The sequence below is a fragment of the Gloeophyllum trabeum genome (genome assembly GCF_000344685.1).
Source record: "Gloeophyllum trabeum ATCC 11539 unplaced genomic scaffold GLOTRscaffold_00012, whole genome shotgun sequence".
NCBI classification, from domain to species: Eukaryota; Fungi; Basidiomycota; class Agaricomycetes; order Gloeophyllales; family Gloeophyllaceae; genus Gloeophyllum; species Gloeophyllum trabeum.
The window spans coordinates 588,623-614,257 of record NW_006920421.1 but is presented as its reverse complement, the minus strand read 5'-3'; the positions used below and the strand labels follow the sequence as shown (position 1 = coordinate 614,257).

At 55.3% G+C, this 25,635-nt stretch overlaps 10 protein-coding genes and 1 non-coding gene across 11 annotated transcripts; 7 read left to right on the top strand and 4 right to left on the bottom strand.

Annotated features, from left to right (window-relative positions):
- Window positions 1–5: 5 nt before the first annotated feature.
- GLOTRDRAFT_131815 (uncharacterized protein) lies at window positions 6–2,121 on the top strand (the record flags this gene model as incomplete). The annotated part of the gene is made up of 8 exons (XM_007870689.1): window positions 6–65; window positions 114–169; window positions 231–433; window positions 487–554; window positions 606–713; window positions 772–1,191; window positions 1,247–1,802; window positions 1,856–2,121. 8 exons carry the CDS (start codon window positions 6–8, stop codon window positions 2,119–2,121), a joined length of 1,737 nt encoding a protein of 578 aa, XP_007868880.1.
- A 215-nt stretch (window positions 2,122–2,336) lies between these two features.
- On the bottom strand, window positions 2,337–4,020 carry GLOTRDRAFT_46872 (sugar transporter; the record flags this gene model as incomplete). Its single annotated transcript, XM_007870518.1, has 3 exons — window positions 2,337–3,460; window positions 3,514–3,809; window positions 3,866–4,020. 3 exons carry the CDS (start codon window positions 4,018–4,020, stop codon window positions 2,337–2,339), a joined length of 1,575 nt encoding a protein of 524 aa, XP_007868709.1.
- Window positions 4,021–4,986: 966 nt separating this feature from the next.
- On the bottom strand, window positions 4,987–5,846 carry GLOTRDRAFT_131813 (uncharacterized protein; the record flags this gene model as incomplete). The annotated part of the gene is made up of 5 exons (XM_007870688.1): window positions 4,987–5,115; window positions 5,180–5,388; window positions 5,458–5,525; window positions 5,595–5,726; window positions 5,785–5,846. The coding sequence occupies 5 exons, from the start codon at window positions 5,844–5,846 to the stop codon at window positions 4,987–4,989; spliced, it is 600 nt and encodes a 199-aa protein (XP_007868879.1).
- Window positions 5,847–6,152: 306 nt separating this feature from the next.
- Window positions 6,153–8,521, bottom strand: GLOTRDRAFT_140278 (uncharacterized protein). The gene is made up of 2 exons (XM_007870687.1): window positions 8,267–8,521; window positions 6,153–8,083 (listed from the first exon to the last, which is right to left on the bottom strand). The coding sequence occupies exons 1-2, from the start codon at window positions 8,432–8,434 to the stop codon at window positions 6,638–6,640; spliced, it is 1,614 nt and encodes a 537-aa protein (XP_007868878.1). The 5' UTR covers window positions 8,435–8,521; the 3' UTR covers window positions 6,153–6,637.
- A 467-nt stretch (window positions 8,522–8,988) lies between these two features.
- On the top strand, window positions 8,989–10,997 carry GLOTRDRAFT_117390 (DUF453-domain-containing protein; the record flags this gene model as incomplete). Its single annotated transcript, XM_007870686.1, has 2 exons — window positions 8,989–9,109; window positions 9,774–10,997. The coding sequence occupies 2 exons, from the start codon at window positions 8,989–8,991 to the stop codon at window positions 10,925–10,927; spliced, it is 1,275 nt and encodes a 424-aa protein (XP_007868877.1). The 3' UTR covers window positions 10,928–10,997.
- Window positions 10,998–11,054: 57 nt separating this feature from the next.
- Window positions 11,055–11,134, top strand: GLOTRDRAFT_t105. Its single transcript has one exon. It is a non-coding gene; the product is annotated as a tRNA-Val (tRNA).
- A 299-nt stretch (window positions 11,135–11,433) lies between these two features.
- GLOTRDRAFT_131810 (cytochrome b5) lies at window positions 11,434–12,198 on the top strand (the record flags this gene model as incomplete). Its single annotated transcript, XM_007870685.1, has 3 exons — window positions 11,434–11,838; window positions 11,889–12,066; window positions 12,119–12,198. 3 exons carry the CDS (start codon window positions 11,434–11,436, stop codon window positions 12,196–12,198), a joined length of 663 nt encoding a protein of 220 aa, XP_007868876.1.
- A 382-nt stretch (window positions 12,199–12,580) lies between these two features.
- Window positions 12,581–15,152, top strand: GLOTRDRAFT_140275 (uncharacterized protein; the record flags this gene model as incomplete). The annotated part of the gene is made up of 5 exons (XM_007870684.1): window positions 12,581–12,988; window positions 13,053–14,545; window positions 14,605–14,815; window positions 14,871–15,050; window positions 15,114–15,152. The coding sequence occupies 5 exons, from the start codon at window positions 12,581–12,583 to the stop codon at window positions 15,150–15,152; spliced, it is 2,331 nt and encodes a 776-aa protein (XP_007868875.1).
- A 2,424-nt stretch (window positions 15,153–17,576) lies between these two features.
- Window positions 17,577–21,365, top strand: GLOTRDRAFT_117388 (uncharacterized protein). Its single transcript, XM_007870683.1, has 9 exons — window positions 17,577–17,996; window positions 18,050–18,174; window positions 18,230–18,656; window positions 18,705–19,238; window positions 19,299–19,447; window positions 19,500–20,123; window positions 20,174–20,276; window positions 20,334–20,697; window positions 20,754–21,365. The coding sequence occupies exons 1-9, from the start codon at window positions 17,647–17,649 to the stop codon at window positions 20,814–20,816; spliced, it is 2,739 nt and encodes a 912-aa protein (XP_007868874.1). The 5' UTR covers window positions 17,577–17,646; the 3' UTR covers window positions 20,817–21,365.
- On the bottom strand, window positions 21,172–22,744 carry GLOTRDRAFT_47196 (RAI1-domain-containing protein; the record flags this gene model as incomplete). The annotated part of the gene is made up of 6 exons (XM_007870537.1): window positions 21,172–21,627; window positions 21,684–21,729; window positions 21,784–21,871; window positions 21,926–22,143; window positions 22,200–22,310; window positions 22,368–22,744. The coding sequence occupies 6 exons, from the start codon at window positions 22,742–22,744 to the stop codon at window positions 21,172–21,174; spliced, it is 1,296 nt and encodes a 431-aa protein (XP_007868728.1).
- A 477-nt stretch (window positions 22,745–23,221) lies between these two features.
- GLOTRDRAFT_122588 (Clavaminate synthase-like protein) lies at window positions 23,222–25,104 on the top strand (the record flags this gene model as incomplete). The annotated part of the gene is made up of 2 exons (XM_007870682.1): window positions 23,222–23,273; window positions 23,341–25,104. The coding sequence occupies 2 exons, from the start codon at window positions 23,222–23,224 to the stop codon at window positions 25,002–25,004; spliced, it is 1,716 nt and encodes a 571-aa protein (XP_007868873.1). The 3' UTR covers window positions 25,005–25,104.
- Window positions 25,105–25,635: the final 531 nt, after the last annotated feature.

Sequence of the window (25,635 nt, the reverse complement as noted above, 5' to 3'; positions counted from 1 at the left end):
TCGCGATGTCTACCCAGGCTGCCAATGACTATCTTACAAAGAAACTGACGATAACCAAGGGCATCGTAAGTTGCGGCGCGAAGAATGGAGTTCAGCACTGAAATACTGCCCAGGTTACGTTTCGGTCACTGTCTAGAGATCTGAAGATCCATGTCAGTTCAGCGAAGACGTGAGCCTCTCTAACATGATGGATCCGGTGAGCTTTGCTGAGCGGTAACTGCCTTTTCCAGAGAACTTGCGTCGTTTCACGCTGCTTCACGCGAATCAGGTCGACCCGTACATGCTACCTATATAATCACCGGAGAAGTAAGCCGACAACCGCTCAATAGCGAAGACGATGGTGAAATGGAGGCTGATGATGAAGACCAGGGATTCGAAGATGGTGCGATGAAGCAGATGAAAGTGCTACTGGTCGGAGAAGGGGATGTCGAAAGTACGTCCGTAGTCCGCACCCGGATTCCTTCTTACCCTTACGGCATCTTATAGAGTCGAAGTCTCAGTTCTCGCGCATTCTCTCCATGCATGTTTATAGCCTTTCTCCTGCTAGGCCTCAGGTCGGCATGCATAATATCGTTGTTTCTCTGACCTGACCCAAACCATGGCAGGATGCAGCATTGATCTGCGAGCCTACTGAGAGCGTCCGGCAGGCGGATGCGAAGAATGGTCCTGAGGTTGCTGCTGCTCTCGGCAGGATTGTCGGTGCGGATGTTCAGGTGAGCTATCTGCTTCAGTCCATCGCAGTCAGATCTTAGTCCGCCGAACTGCTTTCAGATGAGGGCTACAGGGAAGAAGGGGAAGCAACCTGCCGCTTCGTCTTCAATCAAGAAGGCGTCAGCTCCCGCGACTCCGGTGGTTTCCAAGCTCGTCGAACCGAAGTCTGCTGGAGCAAAGACGGATAAAGATAAGGATAAGGCGTGCCCCACCAAAGATGAAGTAGAACTTAGTACGAGTGATGTCAAAGAAGAAGTTGCACCGGAGCCGGAGAAGAAAAAGGATAAATCCAAAGGGAAAAGCATGGCAGACTGGATGAAGTCGCAGCCGAAAGAAACCAAGAAGCAAGAGAAGAAAGCTGAGCCTAAGGATACAAAGCCGATAACACACAAGACGGAGACAGCGACCAAACCAGAGTTAAAAGCGAAGTCGGAAGACGAGAAGAGCATAACGAAGGACGAGCACAAGGCGCCTCCTAAGGTTGGTACACATATTTACTAACTATACCATGCCCACTGACTTGTCCTGGTCCTAGCGTGGCATCAAGCGCAAGTCGGCTGTCGGAACGACAAATTCCGATTTTGAGGAGAAGTCTCCCAGCCAAGCCGGTTCCTTGCCTGTATCCAGGCCGCCCACCGAGTCGGCGGGCAAGGTAAAAGTAAAGAAAGGGGTTCTTTTATCTGACGACGAGGACGATACGCCCAGACTTAGTAAGAGCAAGGGCAAGGGCAAGGCTAAGGCCTCAGTAGCGGAAATGGACTCTGAGGCGGAGAAGAGCCTCAAGGCCATGATGGACATAGACGACGGTCTGTCTGCTTCCGCCTTGAACCCTACTATGATCGCTAACGTGGGCACGTCCTACGATATAGAACAAGTAATCAAGGCATCCCGGTCTGCGCCCGAGGAATCAGCGCAAGACGAGGATGTCGACATGGCTGAGGCTGCCGAGGAAGAAATGAAAGCACCCGAACCCACCAAATCCAAGCCAAGGAAGAAGAAGGAGAAGAAAGAGGTTCCGGTGGGACGGAATGGGTTGAAGAAGAAACGGGTCGTGAAGAGCCGGATGAAGATAGATGAGAAGGGCTATATGGGTGCGTTCCTCCGCAGTCTTATTGCATCACTGTGTCAATATCCGGGTGCATAGTGACCGAGGACTACTCGTCGTACGAGTCCGTAGACGAGGAAGAGCCAGAAACACCACCTCCAAAGTCAAAAGGGAAGTCCAAATCCAAGGCCCGTGTCACAGAGGATGCAGAAGAAACTGAAGGCAAGACGAAACCGAAGGCTTCCGCGCGCGCGAGTGAAGGGGGACCGAAGCCCGCTAATAATGGTCGGCCTTCGGCGAGTAGCAGGAAGGCTAGTGGGCAGCAAGGTCTGGCAAATTTCTTCCAATCAAAGGCCAAGAAGTAATGGCCTCCTTTCGCGCCAACTGCTGAATTGAGACTATATTCTGCTCGAGTTGAAGGGAGTTATCTAGCTTTTGGGATCATGTCGTTCCGCCTTGTTTCATGGTTTGTCCTAGGTAGCGTTGACGAGCGCCGATTCAGAGCAATGTTAGGAAAGCACAGAGCAAGATGAGATATATGGATACAGAGTAGATAATGATACATTTTAAGTCCAGGACTTCACACCACCTCCGCCACTACGGGCTCCTTCTCGTCCTTGGCGGAACTTCCATCTTCGCTTGAAACATCGCCGTCTTTCTTGGACTCGGACTCCGTGGCCTGAACTCTCGACTCTTGCACGCTTAATGCCCTCCTCCTGCCAAGGAAGACTTTCCCGCCAGGCGCATCCTGTACGCTCCTCAGCACCAGGTCCTTCTCGAACAGATACTTGATATCCTCCAAAGCGTAGCCCGTCGTCTCCGGCAGGAGGAAGTACGCCCACGCGGCCATGATGAGGCACAGCATTCCAAACAATAAGAACGTCCCGTACTTGATTGAATTGAGCATGATCGGCGTGATCTTCCCGATCGTGAATGCAAACAGCCAGTTCACTGCGACGGCGACGGCTAGCGCGGCGGTCCTGACATGGTTCGGCGCGACCTCGCCTGCGACAACCCAGGGCACGGGTCCCCACCCGACGCAGTAGAACACAGCGTAGAGGTAGACGGCGACAATGGAGACGTAGCTCGCGGGGACGACATCGTTGCCGGGGTGAACGCCCTGGAAGCCGCCGATCCAGAGCATCATCACGCCCTGGCCGAGCCCGCCGTAGATGAGGCAGCGCTTGCGGCCCATGCCCTCAACTGCGAAAGTGCAGACGAGCCCGACGGCGATGACCTTGACGATGCCGTACACGCCCGTCGCGAGCAGCCCTGACGTCGTGCCCGAAATGCCGAGCGCCGCGAAGATCTCGGGCGAGTAGTAGTTGATTGCGTTCGTGCCCGTCCACTGCTGGAAGAACATGACGAGCGAGGGGATGAAGCAGCGCAGGGCCGTAGTCCACGACTCGCCCATCATGCGGAACTGCTTCCAGACGGAGTCCCGCGGCTTGCCGGCGAAGTCGGCCTGGATTTCCGCGAGGGTGGCTTGGACGGCGGGGTCGTCGATTGCTTTGCCAGCTGCGAAGGCAAGGGACCTTGCGGCGCGGTCGTATTTGCCGTGCTCAACGAGCCAGCGGGGGGACTCGGGCTGGAAGAGCATGAGGACGATGAAGAGCGCGCCTGGGACTACTTGGACGGCGAAGGGCATGCGCCATTGCATGTCGCCGTAAGGTACGTTCAGGCTCGAACCGTAATTGACCCAAACTAGGAAGACGGAAATTAACAAGCGCGACACCACTTCCGGACAGTAGACGTACAGCTTAGCATGATTCCAACATTGTTAGCGAACTGGATCATCGCCGTACATCTTCCTCGGATCGTCCGGGGGACGGATTCCGACACATATGAAGGCACCAGCGCAGACTCCATGCCTACTCCTACTCCCCCCAGGAAGCGACCGAAATAGAGCAGACGCAGCGCGACCGTCTGGCTCATTCCCAGTCCGCATATCGTCTGTATGATGCTGCCAACGATGTACACCACCCCTGACGCGAGCAGGACTGGTTTACGCCCGAATACACCGGAAAAATAGCCGGTGAACAGGGCACCGAAGCTGGTTTCACGCATTAGCGTCTGGAAGGTGCCGAGATAGCAAGTGGTAGTACTCACAAACATCCTGCTTGCAAGACGGCTACGATATTGCCTTGCAGGTTAGCTTTTGCTGACGACGATATATTATGCAGTCCAAAATACGCCTGGAAGGAGGGTAATGATAGAATGCCGCCAATCAGACCTATATCCCAGCCGTAGAACACAGAGCCCATAGATGCCGAGAACGCCAGTGCGTACGCATGGCGGTAGCTGTACGCCAGGCTCATCTCATGCTTGAACCCCATGGCTGCTCAGGCTACGACGTCGAGAGCGAAAGCGAAAGCAGTTGAGGACGGGGCAAGCTCTCCATTTTAAAGCCAGAGAGCCAGTTGCCCCGGCCCCCCGGCAGAATCGTGCGGGGTCAGCTGGCCTCTAATCGGTGTGCGTGCAATTTAGCGCGTCTCCGGACCCGCTCGAGTAGAACGCTTACCGTGATGCCAAGATTAGGCTCAGGGGGCAGGGGAAGTGGAACGCCGTCGAAATTGCGAAGTAGTGATATGACGAGCTCTTGGGATATGAAGTGGTGGGGTGGGCGTTCTAAGTTTGTTGCCACAGCTCCCACTCCTGGAAATCTCGAACTCACTATAACTTTCTTGTTGGCTAAACCGCTGCTATTTGTGCGCTCGTAGCGGACCGGAACGCGTACGCAGTGCGTATATATGTCGGTGTTCTCCCAGAAGACAGTCTTAACTGAAGTAGTGGCTGCCCCCTCACATGTGCACTGGCTGCGAACTGGCGTTATAACTTATACATACTCACAGATCCCGCATATGTGGCAATCAGCTGCCCGCCGATCCTGCTACGAAAATAGTAGAGTTCTGCTTCTGATCGCTGGGAATAGTACCGCTATATCGACCAGCGTTCTGGTCATCAGATGCATCATTGACAGATACTCAACGTTTGATTCGAATTCTTGCCAGTCGGGACCGTCCCATTCACAGGGCAAGGATCAGGGAAGGGTCTCAGTCCCGGCGAGTGTTTGTACAACCAATCAGACTTGCACCGCAGCTCCGGGCCGGTACGTCAACTGTTGAATGTCTCGTGGTCCAGCATTGGTGTCCAGCGACGATCAGTGTAACCCGTGGTTGTATCATCCCATTGACCAACATGATTACTGACTGGGTCGAGCCAAGCAAACCTTATGCCACAGACTCCGCGTACGGATACCGCGACGGTCGCGCTGCAAAGCTCTCGCCCAGCAGCGTGCCACACCCCGAGTTAAAACTCATAACTATCAGTATGATCGTCGCCACCAGCGACATCCAGACCTATGTATCAGCTCTCATCAGCACGTCCCACGCACCACCCAAGCAATGAGAAAGCGATACTTACCGCAGGACCAAGGCGTGCAGCATACCCTGCCGCGTGAAAGCGGTTCATCGCAATGACGAACAATGCGATCATACAGATGAACGCAAGAAACGCCGTGAAGGCTGCGGCGACCATGAGCAATGAGTATATAGGGAAACTGTGCAGCCGTATCGCGCGCGTGCAGAGCAGCGGGATCAGCGCAAGCGTGGCGAAGAATGCGAAGATAGCCGCTATAATAAGTGCAGCGAGTGCCAGGTTCATGGCGCTGATTGGGGCACAAGGGAAAGAAGGGTACGCACAGATAGGGTAGAATACGAGAAGGTAAGTTAGCCCATGGACGATCTGAGGGTTCCAGTCGAAGCCTAGTCTACGAGCCAAGGATGTTCAAGTTAGAAATCTTCACGAACAGGTGCACTGACACAAACTATATTCTCACTTTACCGGGCTAATGCAGAGCGTGTCATCGTCGAGACACCAGCCCCAGAGGCCGAACCTGACTCCCCCCGCGATGGAGGAGTGCAGGAAATAGAATGACGATACGAACGGCACCGAAAATGTAATCAGGATGCTAACACCATGTATCAGAAGGTATTGTTATGGGATATCGACTCGGACTGATGACTTACAGTAGCACAAAAGATCCAAATGTCAAGACGAAAACCGGGAAAGCAGGATTGTTGTAAGTCATGATATAGAGCACGTTAATTTCGTAAAATAGTCGTTAAATGTCCGGCTCTGATTCAGAGTCTTTCGCTTGTAGTCTTCAACAGACGCCGCTTGCAGTATTATTTTCAAATTCAAGACAGCAGGCCTCAGCATGCATCAAGTCCTTCGAGGGCATGTAAATGCCGTTGAATGGAAGCAGACTGCACTGTTCTACGTGTCAATTCTAATGAAAGTCGAGGCGCGTCGGGGGTAAGGTCACGTGCTTGCGCCACAATCGCGTCGAGAGCATGCACATGTACAGAGAACTCCAATCATGAAGTGGAAACGTGTTTGGCAAAAATAAAATAACATATGCGAAAGCAAGTATGGACATGGGGAACACACATGGGGGTAGGCAGGGATTGGGTTGGGTTGGGTCGGGAACAAGGAAGCAAGCTAATATTACAAAGATAGACAGACAAAATTCTCTCTCCTCCTCCATACTTATATGACAGTTGAAGATAGAAACAAACAGGATCCTGGCCGTTCATGGTCCATAGAGCGGATAGCGCAAGAAGTGACTTGACCTGCCAATCGAATAGATAGATAACAATGCGAGGCCTTGACGTTGAGGCTACAACAAGTTTGATCGGACTTGTGCTTGCTTGGCGGAGGTGTCGTACAACAGAGTCCATTCACCATAGTCCTTGCATGCGAATAAAATTAATCTTGACATGGTCCTCGTCAAAGTAGATGCGAGCATTAAATAGGCTTTCAAGACTTCTATGGTTGCTTCAGGGAAACGTCGGAACGCTCTCTCCTCGGCCGCGTCCGTCAACTCGGCATGAACCCCGCCGCGAGCGCACCCCCGAGGGGCGCACTATGCCCGCCGCTATCGCGGCTCTCCTGTTCGAACAGCTTCTTCGCCGGCCGCGGACCAGGCGGGACAGGTTTCGTCTCCAGCGCCTTCATTGGCGTCCGCGGCGACGGCGACATGTTCACAAACTCGTGCATATTGAAATTACCAGGGGTGGGCGGGGCGTGCTGGTACTGCCTGGGGTCGGACGGGAATATCGACAGCGAAGACGACGACCGCGGGTGCGGGGACGGCGGCGGCGGCGGCAGCAGGCTCGCCGGGGTCAACGCATTACCTGGACGAGCGTCCTGTTCGCTTGGGATCTGGCTGCTACCGCCGTCCGTGGACTGCGACTGCGTCTCCGCGGGCGCAATCACAGGAATCGTGTCGGAGAAGCTGCCATTTTTCGTCAACGCCTTGCCCCTCCTTGCATTCTCGCTCGGGGCGCCCTCTGCACTTGCTTGGGAGCCCGAAAAATGTATCGCGCGCGAACCGCCGCCGCCGAGCTCGCCAAACGACGCTCGATGCAGCGCCTCTCGGCTCGCCTGCGGCCTGGCACGCACGGGTGACGGCGAGGTCGCGAGGATGAGCATGTACTCGGCGGCCTCCTTATCAGTCGGCGCCGGTCTCTTCGGAGTATCAGCAGGGGGTGGAGGGGACGTCTGGGACGGCGGGGGCGTCAGGGGGTGTTCCGTCGCGGACGACCCCGCCGTGGCAGCCTCGGTGGTCGTCCGCGCCGAGCTCTGTGCGTACTGCGGAATCGACGCGTCAGAGGCAGCGGAGAAGCTGGAGCGGGGCGACGCGGCGCTCGTCGACACCGACGCGCGCAGGAACGACGCTAGCGTCTGCGCGGCGTTCGTGAGATCTGGGTCGTCCATCGTGGTCGAGACGCTCGCGGAGTCATCGCCCGCGCCCCGCTCCTTCTCCTTGCCCTTGCCCTTGTGGGTGTGTCTCTCCTTGCTCCTACCTCGGTGGTGCCGCGACCGTTTGATGTCGGGGTGACTGTGCGTGCGCGTGCGCGGGGCAGCGGCTTTGCGGACGCTCGGCGCGCGCGACGCCACAGGCGCAGGGGGCGCACTCGGGTTGCGGATGGTCCTGGCGTGCTTCGGCAGAGGCGCGCCAAGGAGCGCTGCGAATAAGCTGTGTCCGCTGTTAGCGGATCCGCCCTGACCGGACGACGACGTGCGTGTCACTGGAGGCGGGGGTGCCATCTGCCCGGGGCGTGGCGTCGACATTGCGAGGGATCTAGGGGTCTGAGGCGCAGAATTATGGGTGAATGTAGTCACCTTCCGCTTGGAGGGGACAGATCGCGCGTAAGACGCCGCTTGTGTCTTTACTTCAAGATCATGGATGGGTAGGTGTGATACGCGGTTACTAGCCTTGTACGAAGCGTACGCAAGACGAGAGCGTAGGTCAAATGTGAGCTGTAGAGCATAAAAACGATTAGTGATCGGCAAGACACAAATGGAATGTTGGCAAGTAAGACTGAGAAAATTCTCTTCAAATTGTCTGGCTCGCTCTTCTACGACGGATCCCTCCCCTCCTCACGGACGCCACGACGCGCAGAGACGCGTCGCCTCGCCAATATACGGATAGGAAATACTCACCTTGGATATTTCCGCCCGCGCAATAAATTTCGTGATAGCACTATTCCGGTCCTCAGCTTCGGCATCGTCGACAGTAGAGCCCTCCGATGTGGCAGAGGGCACAGGGCCCGCCTCAAGATAGGCCAGGGGTGGTGATTGGGTAGTAGCGGAGGATGAGGGCGACGCCATGGGACGCGTCGTGTTCGTCGTCGGGAGTAGTATGTCGGTCGCCAACGAGCGCAAGAACGGGGACGGCGTTGCCTGGCGGTCGCGTTCGACGTGTGAGACGACGCGGACGGGTGTATCAGCAACCCCCTCAAAGCGCGTCAAGTCGCGCGTTCCGGTTCGGCACTCTTCTCCGCCGAACCGCTTTCCGCATTCGGCCGTTCTCGGAGGTTCTCCGGGTTCCCGCCCGCTCGGGTAAAGTGTGCGATCGAATATAAAAACGCGTCCGCATTGGTACGCGTGCCCTGGGGACCCGGGATAGCTCGCCCTAGCATTTTTCGCCTGTGATCAGCCATATGAGGCTGAAATTGAGCAGGACGAAAGCGGGGAGACTGCGTCTATCGTGGTTAGTACTCCAGACGGTCTTGAGTCTTATCCCATGGTAGTTCACCCGGTGGCATGTAGAAATTCCGAAAGGAGCCAGAGAATTGGTGATTCTGCAGCGAACGGTACGGTTTGCTGTGGATGAGGATGTGGGTGTGTAATTCGAGTAGTCAAGTGCTTACTATAGGTAGAAAATGGGGCTCAACAATGCAGCAAAGGCATGCGATGAGTCGTACAGTGGGATCATGGATCCAAAAGGAGTAATTACCACTCCATACATGGGCAACATCTCGTGGATGTGGCGTTGCGCCTTTGGTAAGTAAAGGTCGTAAGCTCCTGCGCTTTACAGTATGCTCAACCGCATAAGAAGCGGTAGCTAAATAGTGCACGGTGTTCTCTTACTGGTTCAATGAGACTGAATTAATGGGAGGTAAGTATTGTCCTAGACTTACTGGGGCTTGATGTATCGAGGATGGGTTAACCTTCAGGGTTAGATTACTCGATCATGCGTGTTGTGTTCTTACAGTACCAGAGGAATAATTCAATAAGCAGAGTCTGAAGTTATATGGTTAACTCGCGCGATACGAGAGAGACTCGGTGAGATGTCTGGGGTCCTAGTGCTACAATACTATAATACATTCGACCTCCTCCTGGCACCATGGCCAACTGTCCGGTCTGACTCTACATTCTTGCACTGCCAATGCATAGCGTTCTTCGCTGGCACTGACATTTTGTGAGTCCTGAAACTTTCAAGTCGAGCTCCGGGATATGGTCGGCGAAGAGACGCGGTAGAATGTTCATGTGATCATGGGCAGCAGGACCTTCCAGATACGCTCATCTTCCCGACTTCCCTGAGCACTCGGGTCCTCTATACGGGCCTTGTACCGGGCTCATTCTTCGTCTATAACGATGCCTATGCCTATTGTCTGGAGGACGCGTTTCTCTGGACTGTGCCGGCGCGCGCTTTCGAGTCACGCAGGCACACCGCGCAACCCGATAGCTGCCACATTCCTGCGGGGCGGCACCTCCAAAGGCATCTACTTGAACCGCGCTGACTTGCCCGTGGACAAGTCTGAATGGGATCACATCGTCCTGGGTATAATGGGCTCCCCAGACCCGCAGCACGGCCGTCAGCTGAATGGGATGGGTGGGGGCGTATCAAGCCTGTCCAAAATCTGCGTCGTCGGGCGCCCCACCCATTCTACGCCCGATATCGATGTCGAATATACATTCGCGCAGATTGGCATCCGGGACGCCACGGTCGACTATTCGGGGAACTGCGGGAACCTTTCCAGTATGATTGGCGTCTTCGCTGTAGACGAGGGGCTATGCACACCGAAGCTGGTCCAGGATGGGCCCGGCGGGCATTCTATCGCCACCATCCGATCTTTCAATACTAATACGGGGAAGCGCATCGATTCTTCATTCCCTGTCACTCGGGAGGGGTTGATCCCCGTCCTGGATCTTCCGCAGGCCACTGTAGCTGGAGTTCCTGGACGGGCTTCGCAAATCACTCTGGACTTTGTTTCGCCTAGCGGTGCCAGGACAGGGAAACTCCTTCCGACTGGCAATCCTGTCGATACTGTCCAGGTACCCGCTTCTGAGCCAGGCTCGAAAGGGAGGGTGCGGGCATCCTTAGTCGACGCCACAAATCCTACTGTATTCATTCCGTTGGAAGACTTACGGACAGCTCTGGATATCCATGACGAGGATTCAGTCAACTACGATGAACCCCCCGTCTCGAAACTCATCGAGATCATCAGGCAAGAAGGCGCCAGGCACATGGGATTGGATCCATCCGCCCAAGCTCAACCGAAAATCGCTATTCTCAGTCGCCCCGAGGCGGACGACTTAGAAGCTGACATTGTTGTTCATGCTTACTCCATGGGCGTCCTGCACAAAGCCGTCCCAATGACCCTGGGCCTCTGCTTAGGCGTCGCAGCGAAAGTGAAGGGCACTTTAGCCTGGGACATTGTGCAGGAGTCGCGCAGGGGTCCGAGGGATCTTCTGACTATCCGCCATCCCGGTGGGACGGTGGATGTTGGTGCGGATATGACTCTGGGTGGGGAAGTGAGAAGCGCGAAGGTTGTCAGAACGGGTCGAAGGTTGATGAAAGGTGTGGTATGGTGGTGAGATTGTGGGCGATTCGGACCTTGCTCCGGGCTAGTGGTGCAGTGCAGATATATTGCTATTTCACGTACATGTCCCTCCAGGAGAGGACATTAGGCAATATAGACCTCACAGAGGTGATTCTCATATCGTCTCGATGGTCTAATGGTTATGATTTGCGTCTCACATTGTGGCCACGCAAGGTTCCCAGTTCGATCCTGGGTCGAGACACTTTTGCTTAACTTGAGTTAGTTAGGCTCAACATAATTTGCTTTTTGCATTTCCACCGAAGTTTGAGGAGTAAAGTATGAGGCCTGTGCATGCTCAGAACTCGTTTGTAATGGCCATGCCGGCGCCTATTCTGACTCACTTGCAACATGTACAACTATACTTGTCTCTCTACCTTGTTCTGCCCTGCTGCCTGTCTGACTTCCAGTCTTGCCGCGACTCCTTGCTGAACCTGTGGAGAACAGAAGTGGACAGTAAAGATGACTTCTTCGCTGCGTAATTGGTTGTGGTCGGGCCTGTCAATGTCGCCAGCGCCGCCTGCACCAGCTCCCGAACCTACACCCTCAGTGGAGGTCGTCGAGCCCCAGGACGATTCTGATGACGAAACGGTCAAAGATGAACACTCTGACGACGACCAGCCGCCTGCGTTCCCCGCTCTCTCGAGCGCTCAGCGTGCAGGACCATCGTCTGTACCGCGGATCCTCACAGATACCGAGCTGATGCCACCCCCGCCTCAGCCCTCGCTGGCGAGCCGGAATCCGGGGCTCTCTGCACCCAAGTCGTCTGGGAGCAATCTGCTCGCGCTCCCACCGAGCACGACGAAGCCGCCCGTGAGGCCGTCGAGCAAGCGGGAAAAGGTGGCGCTCGCGCCTGGGTATGGCCCCCTTGACTGGGCGAAGCTCAAGTCTTCCGGGCAGAACTTGCGGGTGCGTCACCTGCATTTGCTTGCGAAGCTGGGGCTTACGGCGTGCGACAGGGTGTTGATATGCTCCTCCGAGTCCCGCCGTCTGAGTTAAAGAAGCACAACAAGCTAGACGATGCGTGGACGGCGATTAATGGGAAGGTGTACAATATCACGCGTTACCTGCCGTTCCATCCTGGTGGCGAGAAGGAGCTGATGAGAGTGGCTGGTCGGGATGGCACGAAGTTGTTCAGTGAGTCTACGCCTATGCTTCGTATTCTTCAGTTCACTCATGAAGATACTAGTGCTCACACACGCATGGGTCAATGCGGACTTCATGCTGGACAGCTGTATGGTCGGCTTTCTGACCTCGGAGCCGTTATAGACATAACTTAGCATGCCGACACATCATTAATACTAGAAACATCTTTATTTATTGTCCAAATTGGAATCATCTCTTGTTACTTCGGGTACTGCAATATCTATAGCGCCATTAATCTCTGCAATTGCTATGTATGCAACTCAAAGCATCATACACATGACAAGCTGTATCACGCAGAATGATAGTTCCGGTCAAGATATAATTTTATGTGGCCACCCACAGGCTCGCGGCGTCTACTCTGTCTGCCTTTTTATCCCCAGCGCGTGTACGGTGTGCTTTGAAAGCTGTGAAGTCTCACTTCATCCTCAGTGTTCACAGACGCCCTGCTCTTTCGTGCAACATTCATGTATAACACTCTGCGTTCATAAGATTGACTCTCAGAGCTATGGCGTACGAATTGGACCGCTCTCGCCCGTATTACTCCCGCTCGCCGCAATCGGCCTACCCAAGGCGGCGTCCATACATGCCACCTTACCACGATGAAGAACCGCCAAATTCCCCCACGGGAGACAACTCGCTGCTCAGCCGCATCGCGCCGCCGCATGTTCCCCTATTGTACAGGATCGGCATGAAGGTGGAAGAGCAGGAGCCTGAGATACCGGAACCCCTGCGGGAATGGAGGCCAGGCCCGAATTGGGCGCCGAAGCCGCAGAAGGGGAAGGGCGACGAGAAGGAGGCGGAAGCGCAGCCGGTGCTGAAGGAGGTAAAGGCTGAGCCTGTGGAAGTCATTGACCTGACTATAGAGTCGGATTCTGAAGAAGAGGGGGGCTCGGAGGCGGGGCAGGTGCGCGAGGTGCGCGACTTCGCTTGTATGGCATTCGAAAGGATGATATTGAAATAATTCTGTCCACGTACAGCCCGTGGTGTACGAGATAGATGATGATGAGGAAGAGGGTATGGCGGAGGACTCCCATTTGAATGCTGTGGATGAAGCCGGTCACTCCCCCTCGCCTGAGCGGACGCCTATCCATGTACCAGTCCCAACAACCGTAGAGGACGTACAGGCTCCGCCACACTCTGAGCGTGGAGCACAAGTCCCCCAATCACAGGAAGCCGCAGAGATTCTGGAAAACCAGGCATCCGCCAGTCGATCGTCTTCTGCGGCTGATAGCATTGCCTCTTCGTCCAACGACCGTCCAGCCGCGAGCGACGCTCCTACTGTGCCCAATCCCTTAGCTACGAATTCCAGTACGGACGGCCTCTTATCCAACGTCCGTACAAACGTGAGCGAAGCTCCACTGACAGCCAATTCCCCTGCTGCGAGACCAACTCCGTGTTCTAATATACGAGACTTCTCAGCTGAGAATCCCCAGCAGCTCTCTAACATGGAAGAATCTGTACCTTTTCCCGCACCTCCTACCCCAGCTACAAGACCAGATCACTCTGCTAGTATGCAGGACTCCTCGGCGAAGGAATCCATAAAGCCGTCTACCATGGAAGAACCCGTACCTGGCATCGCACCCCATGCGGCCGAACCCACCAACCCCCCTTCTCTCCACCAGTTCCGCGAGCGTCTACTCGACTTAGTCGTATTCAACGCCCAACGTCAAAATCCCGACGCGACGTTCAACTCGGCGCACGTGGAGTCACTCGTCAATGAGCACTGCCAGGACTTCGTGCGCAAAGCCAAGGTCGTGGCCCGCCAAGTAGGAAACAGGCAGAGGCGGCTTGACGCTGAGGAGTTCCGGGATATGGCATCCGCGGTGGTCACCATTGGCACCAAGAGGCCTCTCGAAGAATCGGGAGAAGAAGAAGAAGAGGAGCGTCCGAGGAAGAGGACGAACCGCACGGAAGACAGCGACGCCACACTCGTCGCGGTGGCAGCTCCGAAACCTCGTCCTGAGTCCCCCAAACCGAGGAACGAGACCACAGAAGTGGCAGCTCCGAACACCTCGTCTGCTATCGAAGAGGTGGTCCCAGCCCACACACCCGAACGATGGGTGCGTGCTCAGGCTGACATGGAGGATTATTACGATCCGAACTTGCCCTCACCTAATTTGGACGAGCCACAACCGTCCCAGACTGACAACCGATCGCGTTCGCCACCGTCTGAATTGCCAGTAGCCACAGTGGTTCCCACTAATCCTGACGTCCTGCAAACAGACCCCGATCCTACATATTACGAAACTCCAAGCCAGCCTTCACCAGTACCGCTAAGTATGATTAGTACGCCTCCACTCACGCCAGACGCGACCCCCATCGCTCCGCCTCCGCCCACATGCGGCGTCCCAGGACTCTGGTTTGTGAAACTAGGGGCACCACATTCAAGTGTGCTAGACTGTTCCTTCATCGTGCCGCCCGAGATTGCCGCCGCAGCGGCTCGGTGGGCTCGACGCCAAGACACATTCGAGTAAGTCGTTAACACGCCTCGGGGTGCTTGTGCGAACTTCTAATTATTTGCATCATCAGCCCGGACGCGTTCCACGTATCTGTACGCGTGCATTGCCTACCAAAGGCATTGGTGGAGGCCGTGCTACAACGAATGGGCCCGCAAGCCAGTGCCGAGGACATCACGAAGGTCATGGCAAGCGTCCCTACGGCGTGGCCAACGCCAGGGACACTCATTGTTGACGTCAACGTCGGGCGTGAGGGGGAACAGATGTGGTTTGCCGATAGTATGGTAGGTGCAGCTCACTGTGACTCAGTGCCATCTGAAATTGACACTTGCGATTCAGGGTGAGGGCAGTCCACCATTGGACGCTTCTCCATTTATTCAGCCGGGCGCGAATTACTTGCGGGTAGTACAGCTCGCGGACTTATCGGACCGCTTGTTTGTGGTGCATGCTGCGCCACCGTCTGCGGCTGAACTCGAGGCTGCGCGTGGTAAAGAAGAGCGCAAGAGCGTACTGCGCAAAGTAAATGAATGTCGGGGAATATCCTCGCCGGCATTTAGCTCTGGGACCTGTTTTGATGTTCAGGTTGTAGCTCGACATGCCGCAGTCGGAATTTCTGTATGAGGTCCGTATAGAAAGCTGTGTTGTAATCGTGGTATCATTATTCAGGGATTTGATCACGGCACTATTTAAACAAAGGTTCTGGTTTGTATAATGCGACTTCCCCTTGCTCGTGTCGTCCATACTGTATGCCCTCAGTGGAGATCCGTCCGTGATCACCTGCGGCCCATTGAATGTATCTTACCTTGCGAATCACTTTCTGGAGACATGGGACGCAAGAATGTGGCATTCTGAAGCACTTGAGCAAGCTTTACAGGCTTGAAGATAGATGCTAGTGCCTTGTAGTGCGTCGTCACCAGGAGGAATGCCCGTCTCGCCTGTGACATGCGGGTACCACCGGGGCTCGGGATGAAGCAGGAGCGGGAGCCAGGGGCGCGTACCATAAATCTGGCTATCCAACGTAGACGAGGACGTTGACACCTACAGCGAGGGCTAGCTATAGGCGAGGCGGACAACCTAGCTAGCTATAGCCCTTCCTGGCGGCGAGAGCCTGTCTCTGTCCCGATCGCGACGGGCTGCAGCTGCATAGGATGTCACATCTGTCCAATGAAGACTCCCGGCGGTATCTCAAGTGCCGTTCGGTAATGATCAAAAGCCGCGACAGCTTTAATAGCTCATATACACCAGGAGGCACAGCGTGAGAAGCGGGAAGGAGGTCAGTATGGTTCTTTATCTCACCTTGCCATACGAGCATACAAACCGAATCATGAGAATACGCACCAGCTGGATAGCAGCTGATAGTGAGAGCCATCGAGAGGGAGGCATTTGCCAGATCAAGGGAGTGCAGCTATTTTGGGGCTTAATACGGTTATAGGACCTGCGAGTGCTTGAGCAAGTTAGGCGCGGAGTCAGTTAAGCGAATGAACAGAATATATATTGCCTCACTGAATGACGAACTGTGAAAGGCAGGAGGCAGCGGTATCAAAACGACGCCGACTGAGTCCATCTGGATTGGGCTTCAATATGCCCGCTTTCTTGAACACAGCACATTCACAGAGAAGGGCACTCATATTGTAGATCTTTGGGCTCGATAATGCCCGTCTGCACGCAAGGTTTGCAGGGGGGAAAGGGTATGAAGGAGATAGTGTAGCTCACAGTGGGACCTATCGGTCTGGTAAAAAACGGGGCAAAGAATGACAACTTACGCACTTCCGAGCCAGCTAAGGTTCGCTGGGCTCCTGATGAACCGAGGACAACGAACCAAGTGCCACAATTGATGCACCATCAAAAGTGTGCAGCTCGAACGAAGATTACGACGACAATGGAAATCCGACTGCCTCGTTGGTCAACGTCGAAGGAGACAGTCTGCTCCGTTTGTCCATGATCTTCTTCCGCTTACTGCGTTTCGAGGCCAACTGCCCGCTGTATCGTGATGGTAGCAAGTGGTAGCAATACCGTCACCAGTGAAGGTAGAAACCCGGCCAGTCACGCCACACCGGCCTCGGGCACCCGACGTTTCTAGACGTTGAGAGCAGGGCCCCTGGTCGGGAATTGCCATGCCGGCCGACAGTGTCGGACACACCGATGGCCACACCAATGTCTTGCATTTCTATGTCGATCCTCCATCTTCCTGTGTATTCAGAAGAGACGCACATTGTTTCTTAGGCAATATGTCACATAAAGTCAAGGTACATAGGTACATTCTGTCACCCGATTAAACAGGACACTGGTACGATTCGGTTACACCTCTGCGGCGGCACCCTTGGCATTTCGGGACCTCGATTGCATAGTAACCGGGGCTGCGTACCTGGCCACCAACGATTTCCTGGCGAACTGGCTCATATGTCGGTGCTGACTGAACCCCGCGCTTCGTGGGTCTATTTGTTGATCATATGCTCGCGTCGTCCTCTTTATTCTTGGAAGTCCAATCGGTGCTGTCCAACTTGCTCTGGCTGTGCCTTTGTACCCAGACAAAGGATCAAAGAAGACATACCGAAGATTCTGACATACCGCGTCTACGCCTGACGCGCCTTCCCCTTTGTGCGGACAGTGCTCAATCCAGGCGGTCCCAGGCATCAATTATTCTGGCACTTGTCAACGTACCTGACGACCCGTCATCGGAGGTTGAAGATATCGCGGAATCAGTTCTCGAATACGTGGCGTAGCCACCATAGGCGTTGTGGGCGCCACTCCATAAGCCTCCATTACGTCGAACAATACGACCCAGTGCGAACGCTGTCGGACGACGTCGCAGGCCGATTCGTCCGCTTAGCACCAGTTCGTCGCGGTTCGCCCCCCCGCAGCGATTCTGGCATATGGCATGGAAGCTCGCTAGGTCTGTGGCACCGCTGGCAGAACCTACGCGAGTCTCGAATGTCGATCTTGGATCTCGTCATGTATCAGATCCAATCTCGTGTATTGTCCACAATCCCGAGCGTGGATATTCTTCCGCACTTAAAAGCCAGAGTGCCTCGCTGGCGGTCAGGACATTCGCCCGACTGGCATCTGGCACCCTCTCCTTCACTGACTTGACATCGCTGTTCTCTCTGTATAAAATATGAACTTCAGCCCCGTCCTCACCATCACCAAAATTGACCCCGACCACCAGGCCGAGTACAACACGCGTTACATCAACGCTCAGCTCGATGCGCTGCACAAAAATGCACAGAAGGCTATCGCACGCCTTGGTCCTCAGCTGAAGGTGGATGAGGTCGCTCGCGGTCAGGTTGCTCTCGCCGAATACTACTACTTGATTGGTGGTGGCACGACGACCGAGGATGCCACTGCCTTCTTCCGCTTCGACACCCCCGAGGTCGTCGAGTTCATCACCCCCTCGAAGCTCCGTCTGCGCCTGCGAGTAAACCAGGACAGCTACTACAACCCCGAGTACAAGCTGCTTCGGTCTGGGTAAGTGCCATTGTCATTTACGAAACCTTAACGTTTGTTAACGCATGCCACAGGCGGAATGTGTCGGTGGACTTTATTCATGTAGATTTGGACGTCAACTTTGAGTCTCGCCAAGCGGGTTATGTTCCCGGGGAGCAAGGTCTCCACACCATTAACGTCGTGATCCTCGATCTCTACGGCAAGTCGTTTGTTTGCTTCGCATGTTGCGCATTCTCATCCTTTCCCCTGCCTAGGCGCTTCTGTTGTTTCACCTCTTAACGAGCCCCTGCGGTTCTACTTCGCTCAGTACTTCAAGTATCTGCAGGACGAAGGCCACAACTTGTTGTACACGCTCCAGTACTTCAAGAAGACCTTCCCCCTTACCCCTCGTTCCCCCGCGGTCCGCGTCCCTACGCCCCTTCCCGAGCTGGACGTCCGCCCCATCAACTCTCGTCTGCGCCTTGCGTGGTTCAAGGCTTCTTTGGTTGCTTTAAACGCCTCCCGTTCGCACACAAAAGTCAACCCCGAGTGTATCTGCCTCTCGGAGTACTCCAACGAAGAATTCGACACCCGTCTGCATGTCAAGTTCGGTATCCCCGAGCTTTCGATCTCCAGCGGCAGCGTGTTCCTTCGTATCACTGTCACTGAGGGTGTTCTGTATGACAAGCGCGGCATCTCCTGGTATGCAGCATTTGGTGTCAAATGTTCCATTCACTAATCCTGCTACAGGAATGTCATCGACCGCATTGATGGCACCTTCACCATCAAGGTCGGCGTCCGCCCTCACCTCAATAACGAGCTCTTCTTCGCTCTCGAAGAGTTCAACTCGCGCCTCCTCAGCTGCTTCGACCCCGTCCTGCACCATCGCCGGGACCGCCTGGTCAACTTCCTCGAGAAGTATGCCATCATCTGCAACGACGTCATCCTGAAGGTCATGGCCGGCATCGACGACACCGTCCCGCACTTCGACTCCGAGATCTACGGTGGTATCGTCGCCAAGGACGTCAACCGCCTCGGGCTCATCAGCACTCCCCATGTGCACTCGTTCGATTACGTCCAGGTCCTCGACCGCTACTCCCTCATTCAACAGCTGCAAACTCTGCACCAGACGGACACCCGCGGGACCTACACCTGGACGCACCGCGCGCCTGACGGGCGCACGTTCCACGCGCACTTCGCGCCGCTCCGCATTCGCCTGCTGTCGGACAATAAGGCGCTGATCTGGGTTGTGCCTAAGGAGCTCAGTGGGTCTTCGCTGACCAGGTATGGGCCATCCAACCTCTCACCGCTTGCTTCGGAATTTGACCTTGACGACCTTGGCAGCCCCTTCGTGTTCAAGGACGTGTCACTGGCCTTTGAGGTGCCCCTCAAGACGTCCGACGAGGAGGTTTGGAGCAAGCTTTCTCCCACGTCTGCGTTCAAGTTCCACATCCCTGACACGATCCTCCATCACCTCTGCTTGGACCTCGACCGTGAGTCACTTACTATTGCCAATCGAGAATTTGTTCCAACTGTAACGCTTAGGTGCCGAGTTCGTCTTGGAGCTGTCGAACATCGGAGAGGTGCTGTCTTTCGCCAACGATGCGGACCTCCAGACCATTGGAGGTTACTTGAACGTCATCTGGAGCAACTTCTCCAAGCAGCTCGTCGAGAACGGCCAGCACATCCTCGTCACCACGCCCGTCTACAAGGCCAACGCGACTCCGGCAGACTACATCCTCACGACCGTCAAGGGCTTCACGTACTCCAAGGTAGATGTCAACCGCCACAACTTCGACAAGGTCCCCGCCAGCGTCGAGCCTACCCTCATCGTCGTCGGCATGTGCAACCACAGGCAGTTCCCCATCGACCCTGTGAAGGTCTTGTACGAGCTCGTCTTCGATGGCGCGAACAAGAACTCCCTGTACGTTTCGCGGAAGTGCTTCTTGGAGGACCACATCCTTCGTCTGTTCAGCCGCATCAACGATAAGCTTGCCAAGATCGCCTTCCCTGAAGCTGGCGGCAACCTCTGGACGCAGGCTCTCTCGACCCTCGTGGACGCTCCCGATGGCCGTACCCTCACGTTCAAGATCGACGCTGCCAACAACCTGTACTGCGAGTGGACGCTCCGCAAGCAGGAGAAGATCACGGAGACGTATGACATCTCTTGTAAGTCTCCGCGTCCCGGCTTTACCAGCAAATCTCATTGGTGTCTGCAGGCGAGATCGTGAACCAGCTCTTCATTGAGATCGGTACGCCCAACATCAAGATGGCCGGTACGATGAGCATCAAGAGCATTCCCAAGGACGGGGTCTCCCACAGGTAGACCCTAACTCATTGCCACGAATACATCGGAGACTGACAATCATGTCTCTCTAGTATGGAGGCCCGCGCCACCTGGTCGCCAAGCCTATACTTCCACATGGAGAACGGCTCCCTCCAGGTGCGGTGGGACGGCTCGCTGCCCAAAGTCTTCTCGTCGAACGACCCGCGCACGCGCGCGCTCGGCGAGGACCTCAAGCTCAAGGTCATCTCCAGCGTCAGCTTCGCCGAGTGGGAGGACGAGTTCCGCAAGGCGTTCACGGGCCCCTGGCAGACGGCCGTCCCGCGCGCGGGCAGCTTCACGCTCGCCTCGCCGGTGATGAACAGCAACGGCGATGTCGTCTTCGAGACCTACTACCACACCTCCCCCGTCGAGCCTGTCACGAACGGCACCACCGTCACCAACGGCAGCAGCATTCATGTGAGTCACCCTGTTCTGATGTCGATTACACGAAGGCTGACTAAGTCCATCCTTAGCTCTCTCCCGTCTTGACGAAGCACAACATCCTGAACGGCTCGGTGCGATCAGCTTATGCCTGATTCGCGGCCCAGCGGCCCAAGAGACGGCTCGGATCATTTCTTCGTCCGTTCAATAACTTAACTTTCGATCCTTGCATTCACCTGTGTCTCGTTCGCTTGTTTGGCGGTGTTCGCGGAGATCTCTTGGACTGCTGCAGCTATGACTTACCTACCATGAGAGTACAATCAGATATGGAATAATTTCTAGAGTAGCACACCTATGCAATACAGTATGCCTCGAGTCGCATTTGCAGACACAACTGGTGTGATTGACAGCTTGACATTACACTGTTCACTTTCGAGCTACCTGAGCTCACCTATCCCCTACTCTTAGCCGATTCAGCCCCCTGCAGCGATAAGTTGCACCAGAAACAGGTCATATTGTCCACCCAAGCGGAAGCTGTGTACGCGTAGTGTCCAGCTTTACAGGAGGCTCAGCTTCGTCACGCTTGCCCTGCTCACTTGCACGCGGCTCTTCCTTATCCCCCTCCTTTCTCCCCATTTCCTCTTCCCAAAACCAATTCGGCAAGAAGCCTACCCTCTCCTCCCCTCCTTCCACATCCCTCACGCCCTCCTCGTCCAGTAGCCGCACGCTCACGCCCTTCCCCGGCGTGAATCGCACCCGCCACACCCTTTTATTCTCTTCAGGCGTGTTAGGGTCCGTTTGGACGGTGCTCTTGAGGAACGTGAGGAACCGTCGCCCCCAGTCGAGGCAGAGCTGCGGGTCCCACGCGCCTGGCTTGCCGCGCACGAGGCGCGGGAGTTGGACCGTCTTGAAGGTCTGTATTGTCGTTAGGCGGCCGGAGGGTGTGCGGAAGCCGACGATGATTTCCTGCGGAGAAGTGGTGTTATTATAGGAATGAGGGGGTGATGGTCCGAAGACCTTACAGGCACCCCGAGGAGGAAGGACTGGAAGTAGAATTTGAGCAGTTTCCTGAGGAGATCACGGTTAGGCGCGGGCGGGCATGATGAAGTATATTCGACGTACTTCTCAAAGCGGGCTTCGTCCCGTTGGTCCCTGATGGCTAGGGACGTCTTGAGCTCCACGAAGGCGTCATGCTTGCCATCCTTCCTACCTATATTGTTCTGCGTTAGCTTACTGCAACCTCACGCTGGAAAACAAAGCAGACCCCGTATGCAATCTACTTCCCCGCCGATGACCATCCGGACGTCGCCCAATTTCGTTTTGATGACGTTGCACCACTGGACGTTGGTGTCGACGTCCCCGCCCCAGCCCGCTCGGTGTCCTGGTAATGACTCCGGCCGGTCGGGACTCGAGGATGTGCACCAGGACTCGAAGGCGTAGCCGTAGTAGGTTTGCATTCGCTGGCGGGGGTTCATGTCATCCCTGCGTAAGAACAACTTCAGGGAGATGTATCATAACCATAGATGTTATATGCTTACTTCTCCTTTAACCGCGCATCCGAGGAATGTTCTTCAAGATACAGGGTTCCGTTCACGCACATGACGTTCAGATCCCAGCTGTCCCGCTCTTCATACGGCGCTGTCAATATTCTCCCTCCCGCCGCTATCAGTGCCTTACACTTTGTACTTCTGCTCTTGAACACTCACTTGGTCATGACGCCCCTCCACGAGACCAACCCAATCCCCGGCATGCGTGCTTTCGACCATGCCCTGAGCAAGCTATCGATGCGCCCGCGCTCCTCCGGTTTCTTTACCCACCGCTCGTACCCATACGACAGCTCTGCTCCGGGCGGGGGGTCGACGTAGTACTTCATCGCCGAGTCATCCCAGACGAGCTCGCGGGAGGGTGTGTACGAGAAGGTCAACAGTGATGTGGGTTGTTGGATTGGGACTGGGGATATCTTGGGTGGTATACTCGTAGATGGGTAGGAAAGCGTGCTCTCTAGCGGTGTGGAGGTCTCATCTTTGCGTAGCCTCTTGGTAAGCGGTTGGCCGTCCTCCTCTGGTGCGCTCCGTTTCGACATGGGTAAGACGTGAATCTGGGACAAGCTCATGGTCATTTCGAACACATTCCTCTAAGTAGAATGAAGACACACGTAGCACAGTTGACTATAACAATGTACAAACCTCCGAAAGGGCCTTTGCAACATAGAAATGCCGCCTTACACACCTCCCCGTGGCTCACGTTCAGCGATCAGGGCAAGTCCGTGAATACCACTAGACAGCACACGTTTCTGAATAAATATCGGCAGGATACGCTGGAAGAACGGCCTTACCGTGAAACAGAAGCGTGGACAAGGCTGAAGGAGAGTCACAGAAACTAAGCGGGCGAAGCGAAGTTTAATCTGCACCATCTACTTGAGGCTGCATAGGCCTGCTCAAACGTTTATTGCAGGTAAACGCTCGAGAACCTACCGCTGATTGCTTATTCCATTATTGTGATTCTAATCCTGCTAGTCACTAGGGCTAGGACTCTTGGATCCTATAAGGGTACCGAAAAAATGACGGACAATACTGCTACTGGTAGTCCGAGTTCATACACAGGCGAGTCCAGTCCTTTACTATACATCGAGGGGCAAAATAACCGAAGATTAGCCCCCTAACATTGCCCATTCTTTAGGTTGGGCACCGTCCGAGCCCAAGGCGACTTTGGACCGCCTTTCCCCCAGCATACCTCCCTCGGACTTCCTATCGTCCCATGTTCTCAAACGCAAGCCAGCGGTATTCACCTCACACTTAACAGACGCATCATGGAGCGCCTCGCAGCATTGGACAGATCTTGAATATCTGAGATCGAAGGCCGGCGAGGTCGAAGTCAAAGTGGAAAGGCTCGACACACGGACCGGTGGGTTTGGGAGCGGCCTGCCACGCATCAAAATGCCGTTCGGTGAGTTCTTGGAGAAGCTGCAGAGTGGGTGCGAAATGTACTTGACGACGCAGTACGATGACGAGGAGGAGGGGGAAGGAAGTGGAGAGGAGACCCTGCCTGAGCCGTTCACATGCCCGCCGCCGTGTAAATGCCTGAAGGACGACTTCCCCCTCCGCCCGAGTCTCCTGCACTCGCTTGTCCCGCACCAAGTTAACCTGTGGCTGGGCCGCTCCCAGCCCCCGCCTTCCTCAGGGTCCCAAAACCGCCGTGCAACTCAAGGCGAGATCGACTGGACGCAGTCGCGATCGTCGGGCTTGCACCATGACCACCATGATAACCTGTACGTCCTCCTCGCCGGGTACAAGCGCTTCGTCCTCTTCCCGCCCTCCGCGCACCCGCACCTATTCTTCTACGGCTCTGATGCTCAGGTACACGAGAACGGCGTAGTCAGCTACGAAGGTGCGATGGGCAGCGACGCATTAAGTGAGCGCGAGCGCTGGGGCTGGGAAGTGAGGCGGCTGCAAGGTGTAGTCGCAGGACTGAAGAAACAGAGGAAGAAGGAGAAGGCTGCTGAGAAGGCGAAAGGGGCGTTGGGTGGTAAGTTCAAATTGAAGGGAATCGGGAAGAAGAAGACGCCGCTCGAGGAGGAACTCGAGGCAGCTGAGTCCGCGCTGGTGGACGCGGAGGACAAGTACCTCGACGCGATCGGTGATGAGGGCTTGGAGTTCGGTGGGGAAGGGATGCGGGACGACTTTGATGCGCTGGGGGACATGCTCGGTGGCGACGAGGTTGCAGCAGACGGAAACGTAGACAATATGGACGACACTAGCAGCGTCGCGGACACCGCGTCCGTAGCCGGGAGTATCAAGGGCAAAGGCAAAGCGCGCGCAGATGGCAACAGCGAGCCGCTATCCTTCTCGCGCATCCCTGCGTCGGCCCTGCACGCGCAGCTCGGGCTCCCTTCTGGCTCGAATGCAGCAGAAGACGGAGCTGGTTCTGATGTCGGCATGGGCTTGAAATCCCTGAACCCGATCGTGGTGTATCTCAAGCCGGGCGAAATGCTCTACCTTCCCGCGAGCTGGATTCACGAGGTGTCCTCTGCCTCCTTGCCCTCCCCCTCACCAGCGGCCGAGGCCGAGTCTGTTTCAAACGGGAAAAGGCCGAGGGGCGAGGGTGCGCTGCCCGACGTGCATATGGCGTTTAATTATTGGTTCTACCCGCCCGATCAGGAGACGGGGGAGGGAGGGGAAGGCGTCTACAAAATGCAGCCGCTGTTCGATCATCTCGGGGGTGTTATTGAGAGGAAATGGAAGGATGACGGTGCGCGAGATGGAGAGAAAGAAGAGTCCGGGACGAAGGGGTCCAAGAGGGTGAAGGTTTCATACTGCGAAAGCGAACCTTGCGGATTGCGGTAGTACACATGGAACGTGCGTGCTCGAATGTCAACAATGAAATATTGTACTACTGTGGCAACCGCGCCAGTCAGGTTACAGGCCCAAGGAATGGATATCCAGCGATTCATCTAAGGAGATCAATGCGAGCACGTTCTGCACAAAGAATTCACAACCGAAAAGCATGTGCATCGGGCAAAGGCACGTCCGTCAAAGATGACCTATGCAGATCTAAAACATGAAGTGAATCGTCGTCTTAACAGATTTTTAGTCATATTCTCGCCACAATTTCCAAGTAGCGATTCTTGCTATGACTGGTTCAACATGAATAGTATTTATATATGCGAATCCTACCGTCCACTGGCGCGTAAACAATACAACCAGCATGGTGTGCCCATAAATTTGGCCTCCGCAGTTCAAGCAGCTCGTACGTTGATTCCAGTCGAGTCGCAGCTTGATCGATGCAAGCAGAAGAATCATGTCTGCTCTAAATGTTGTGCGCGAGAGCTGGACGTAGCTGTTTTGCGGCTCTTCCCAAAGAGGCGGGTCTTGTCTTCCCTGCGAGATGCTTTCCGGTTCTCTCGATGAGCATACACAACTGGGACACCTCAAGGGTGTCTATCCCTATCCCCCCCCCCCCCCCCCCCCCCCCCCC